Source organism: Haplochromis burtoni, unplaced genomic scaffold (assembly GCF_018398535.1).
Source record: "Haplochromis burtoni strain Fernald_Lab_line unplaced genomic scaffold, NCSU_Asbu1 Contig_2290, whole genome shotgun sequence".
NCBI classification, from domain to species: Eukaryota; Metazoa; Chordata; class Actinopteri; order Cichliformes; family Cichlidae; genus Haplochromis; species Haplochromis burtoni.
Genome location: NW_024584651.1, coordinates 7,986 through 11,992, shown reverse-complemented (window position 1 = coordinate 11,992; position 4,007 = coordinate 7,986). Strand labels below are relative to the sequence as shown.

Sequence of the window (4,007 nt, the reverse complement as noted above, 5' to 3'; positions counted from 1 at the left end):
AAAATGTCTTTTCCTGTCGTTGTCCCGTGCATCGATTTAATGTTCAATATTTCCTCTCCACGGATGAAGATGGCCAGCTGTGCAATGTCCATCATGTCTGTACTTTCATCCACAGCAAGAGAGTATGCAATAAAGTTTTTGCTTCTTTCACACAACTGTGTTCTTAAATCAGTGGCCATCTCACAAACCCGATCAGCAATCGTATTTCTGCTCAGGCTCACATTTGCCAAAATCTGCGTTTTGTCTGGACACAAGACGTCGCACAGCTTCATCATGCAGCTCTTCAGAGTGGTACCGGGCTGATTTGGCTCCTCTGCTACAATAAAACTTGCTTTCACAACAGCTTCACTTTGTGATTTTGCTCTGGTGAAAAAAGTCTGCTGAAATGTCAGATTCTTCTTTAGCTCTTCTACTTTCTGTAGTTTCTGCTCTGCATTTAGGTTTTTCAGCTTATCCTGACGTTTTGTCTCGTAGTGCCGTCTTAAATTAAATTCCTTAATTACAGCCACATTAGCTCCACTAATAAGACACACGGGTTTACCAGCAATGTCTGTAAACATATATTCAGTCACCCACTGGCGCTGAAAGGCTCTGCTTTCAGAATCAACTTTTCTCTCCACCATTGTGAGCGGCTAGCTTCGCAATAACAGAAGTTTGACTTGATTGACGCGGGAATGTTCCCAGTTAGCCTGGACACATGTGCAGTGTTTATACCGTTATGGAAAAAAACAACAACAAAAAAAACCCATCGGCCCATAAAAACGAAAAATCACCATCTGTATGCCCGGTATGCCCGATGGCCATGCAGTTTGGTCCAAAAGTAAACTTGTCAAAAAGCCCGTGACATGCAGCTGCTGCCAGGACCTGATGATTTAAGAAGCATGTTGTATCCTTTCATGTAAACGCCTGCTATTTTTGGACTGAGACAAATACTAGCGTAATGTTAGCTAACTAAGCAGTAGTTTCGCGTTCTATTGAGTTCATGTCCAGAGAAAGAGTGTAGCCACATTTACCCATAATGAAATTCTTTGGCTCGTGCTCCTCAGCTTTACATGAACATGTAGAAAGTGTGCTGTTATATTAAGAAGGGAATAGCAGAAAATAGCAGTAATAATAATAATGATAAAAGAGAAAAAGAGAGAGAAAAAATTCTCTAAATATTTAAAAGTTAGGGCAAGTTGGTATTTACATGTTGTGCAAAACTTGTGCAATAAGCATTTAAGTGACAGTGTCTAGAGTCCTGTAGTTGTAGTGAGTGTGTAATGGTGCGTGCAGAACGTCAGCAGCTCAAAAGCCTGGTGGCTTGTGGGTAGAAACTGTCTCTGTGTCTGCTAGCGTGGGTCTGAATGCTCCTGAACCGCCTGCCGGATGGCAGGAGTGAGAAAAGTCTGTGGCTGGGATCGGAGAGGATGCGCATAGTCTTCCTCATGCAGCGCTGTCTGTAGAGATCCTGCATGGCTGTGCTGTCCTCACCACCCTCTGCAGAGCTTTGTGGTCCAGAGCATTACAGCTGCCGTACCAGGTGGTGATGCAGCCAGTCAGAATAGTATGAAGCATGAACTATGAAGCAAAGTTACAAACAATTTTTAGGAAAATGTGTCTTCTTTCTTAAACAAAAGTTTAATAAGACAGGGAAGGACTTGGAGATTTAGCAACTGAGATTAATACATTATTGAGCAAAATTGTGATGGAGTAAATCATTTGTTACACTATTCAGTACATTACTTTTGCTCCATAAATTGACCTGAAACACATTCACATAATTACCAGTTCTGCTGTTCTACACACCAACATATATCCCTATCAAAGTCAGAACACACATGTGATCTTTCATATGTATGAACACAAATCCAACAACACAAAGCAAAGATGCTTTGGAGTGCATTACACACAACATTGAATATGATAGAGTTTAATTTGGGGCTTCATACTAAGTGATGCTGTTGAGCTGACCTCCTCTCCTTCTCGGCTGCTGCAGTGGGTAAGACGTGGACATGTCCCACATGCGATAAGAAATATCTGACAGAGTACATGCTGCAGAAGCACGTCCACCTGACCCATGAAAAGGTAGAGGCCCAGTCGTGTCACCTCTGCGGGACAAAGGTGTCCACTCGCGCTTCTATGAACCGACACCTGCGACGCAAACATCCCGAGGTGAGTGGGGTCAGACCTGAGAGGAAACAACCCATATTACAGCACCCTAAAGGCAGACTCGACCTGAAATGCTGTCCTTCTCCTATATGCCTACAGGTGGTGTCTGTGAGAATCGACGAGTTTGATGAACTTCAGGAAAATTTGTCAAAGGATGATTCATCTATCAGCATTGTGCAGGTTAGAATAAAATTCTGGATTTCTGACACCACAGACCAAAAACGATTCATTGTATTATGGTCTAGACCAGGCCACCATCCATCGTCTTCAGATGGTCCAAAATGCAGCTGCTCGCCTGCTAACTGGTACCAAACGGAGAGAGCATATAACCCCAGTTTTAGCTTCTTTACACTGGCTTCCTGTCTCCTACAGGATCCAATTTAAACTTTTACTTTTTGTTTTTAAGTCACTTAATGCCCGAGCCCCTCCTTACCTGTCTGAGCTCCTCTCTGTTTATGCTCCAGGAAAAACCACGAGGTCTAGCTCAAAATGAATGCTGTCCATCCCACGGACTTGTCTCCAATCTCGTGGTGATAGATCCTTCTCTGTGACAGGTCCCAGACTCTGGAATAGTCTCCCCCTAAATATTAGATCTGCACAAACACTTGAGCAATTTAAATCACTACTTTTATGCCCTGGCTTTTAACACACTATGACCCAAGCATTCTGGTCTTATTTTAAATAGTTTTAGTTATTGTCCTATTATTGTTTTATATTGTTATTATTGTATTACATTCTTGCTTTTTAATGCATTTTTATATTGTTAAGGACTTTGTGCAGCATCGGCTGTTTGAAATGTGCTACATAAATAGATTTGACCTTGACCTTGACCTTATTGACAAGTGAGGTGGTTTTAGGGAGGTGTAGCTATGGAAACACTGACAAACAACAAGAAACCATATTGGATTAAGTATGTCTGTGGTGTCAGCTGCCTTAAAATCTGCATTTTTCTGTACACTAAAGATGTTTCACTTCCTTCTGCAGCCCTCTCTGACCATGGAAAAAGACGGGATGTGTCAGGAGCGGCCCAGTCGACCTTCCCGACACCCCAAGAAGAAGCAGAGAAGCTCAGCTGAGCCGGAGCTCTCTGAGTCCGATGAATACGTTGATTATGCATCAAAAGGGTTGCATTATATTTTAATCTACAATCTCATAAGGAAAGACTAAAGCTACACAGATGTACAGTGGGGCAAAAAAGTATTTAGTCAGCCACCGATTGTGCAAGTTCCCCCACCTAAAATGATGACAGAGGTCAGTAATTTGCACCAGAGGTACACTTCAACTGTGAGAGACAGAATGTGAAAAAAAAAATCCATGAATCCACATGGTAGGATTTGTAAAGAATTTATTCGTAAATCAGGGTGGAAAATAAGTATTTGGTCAATAACAAAAATACAACTCAATACTTTGTAACATAACCTTTGTTGGCAATAACAGAGGTCAAACGTTTACTATAGGTCTTTACCAGGTTTGCACACACAGTAGCTGGTATTTTGGCCCATTCCTCCATGCAGATCTTCTCGAGAGCAGTGATGTTTTGGGGCTGTCGCCGAGCAACACGGACTTTCAACTCCCGCCACAGATTTTCTATGGGGTTGAGGTCTGGAGACTGGCTAGGCCACTCCAGGACTTTCAAATGCTTCTTACGGAGCCACTCCTTTGTTGCCCGGGCGGTGTGTTTTGGATCATTGTCATGTTGGAAGACCCAGCCTCGTTTCATCTTCAAAGTTCTCACTGATGGAAGGAGGTTTTGGCTCAAAATCTCACGATACATGGCCCCATTCATTCTGTCCTTAACACGGATCAGTCGTCCTGTCCCCTTGGCAGAAAAACAGCCCCATAGCATGATGTTTCCA

The 4,007-nt window shown here is 42.7% G+C and overlaps 1 protein-coding gene across 1 annotated transcript; it reads left to right on the top strand.

Moving 5' to 3' along the window:
* Nucleotides 1–1,273: 1,273 nt before the first annotated feature.
* Nucleotides 1,274–3,275, top strand: LOC121813699 (PR domain zinc finger protein 15-like; the record flags this gene model as incomplete). Its single annotated transcript, XM_042217589.1, has 3 exons — nt 1,274–2,154; nt 2,251–2,331; nt 3,136–3,275. Coding segments are annotated over exons 1-3 (344 nt in total), but the record flags the coding sequence as incomplete, so codon positions are not given.
* Nucleotides 3,276–4,007: the final 732 nt, after the last annotated feature.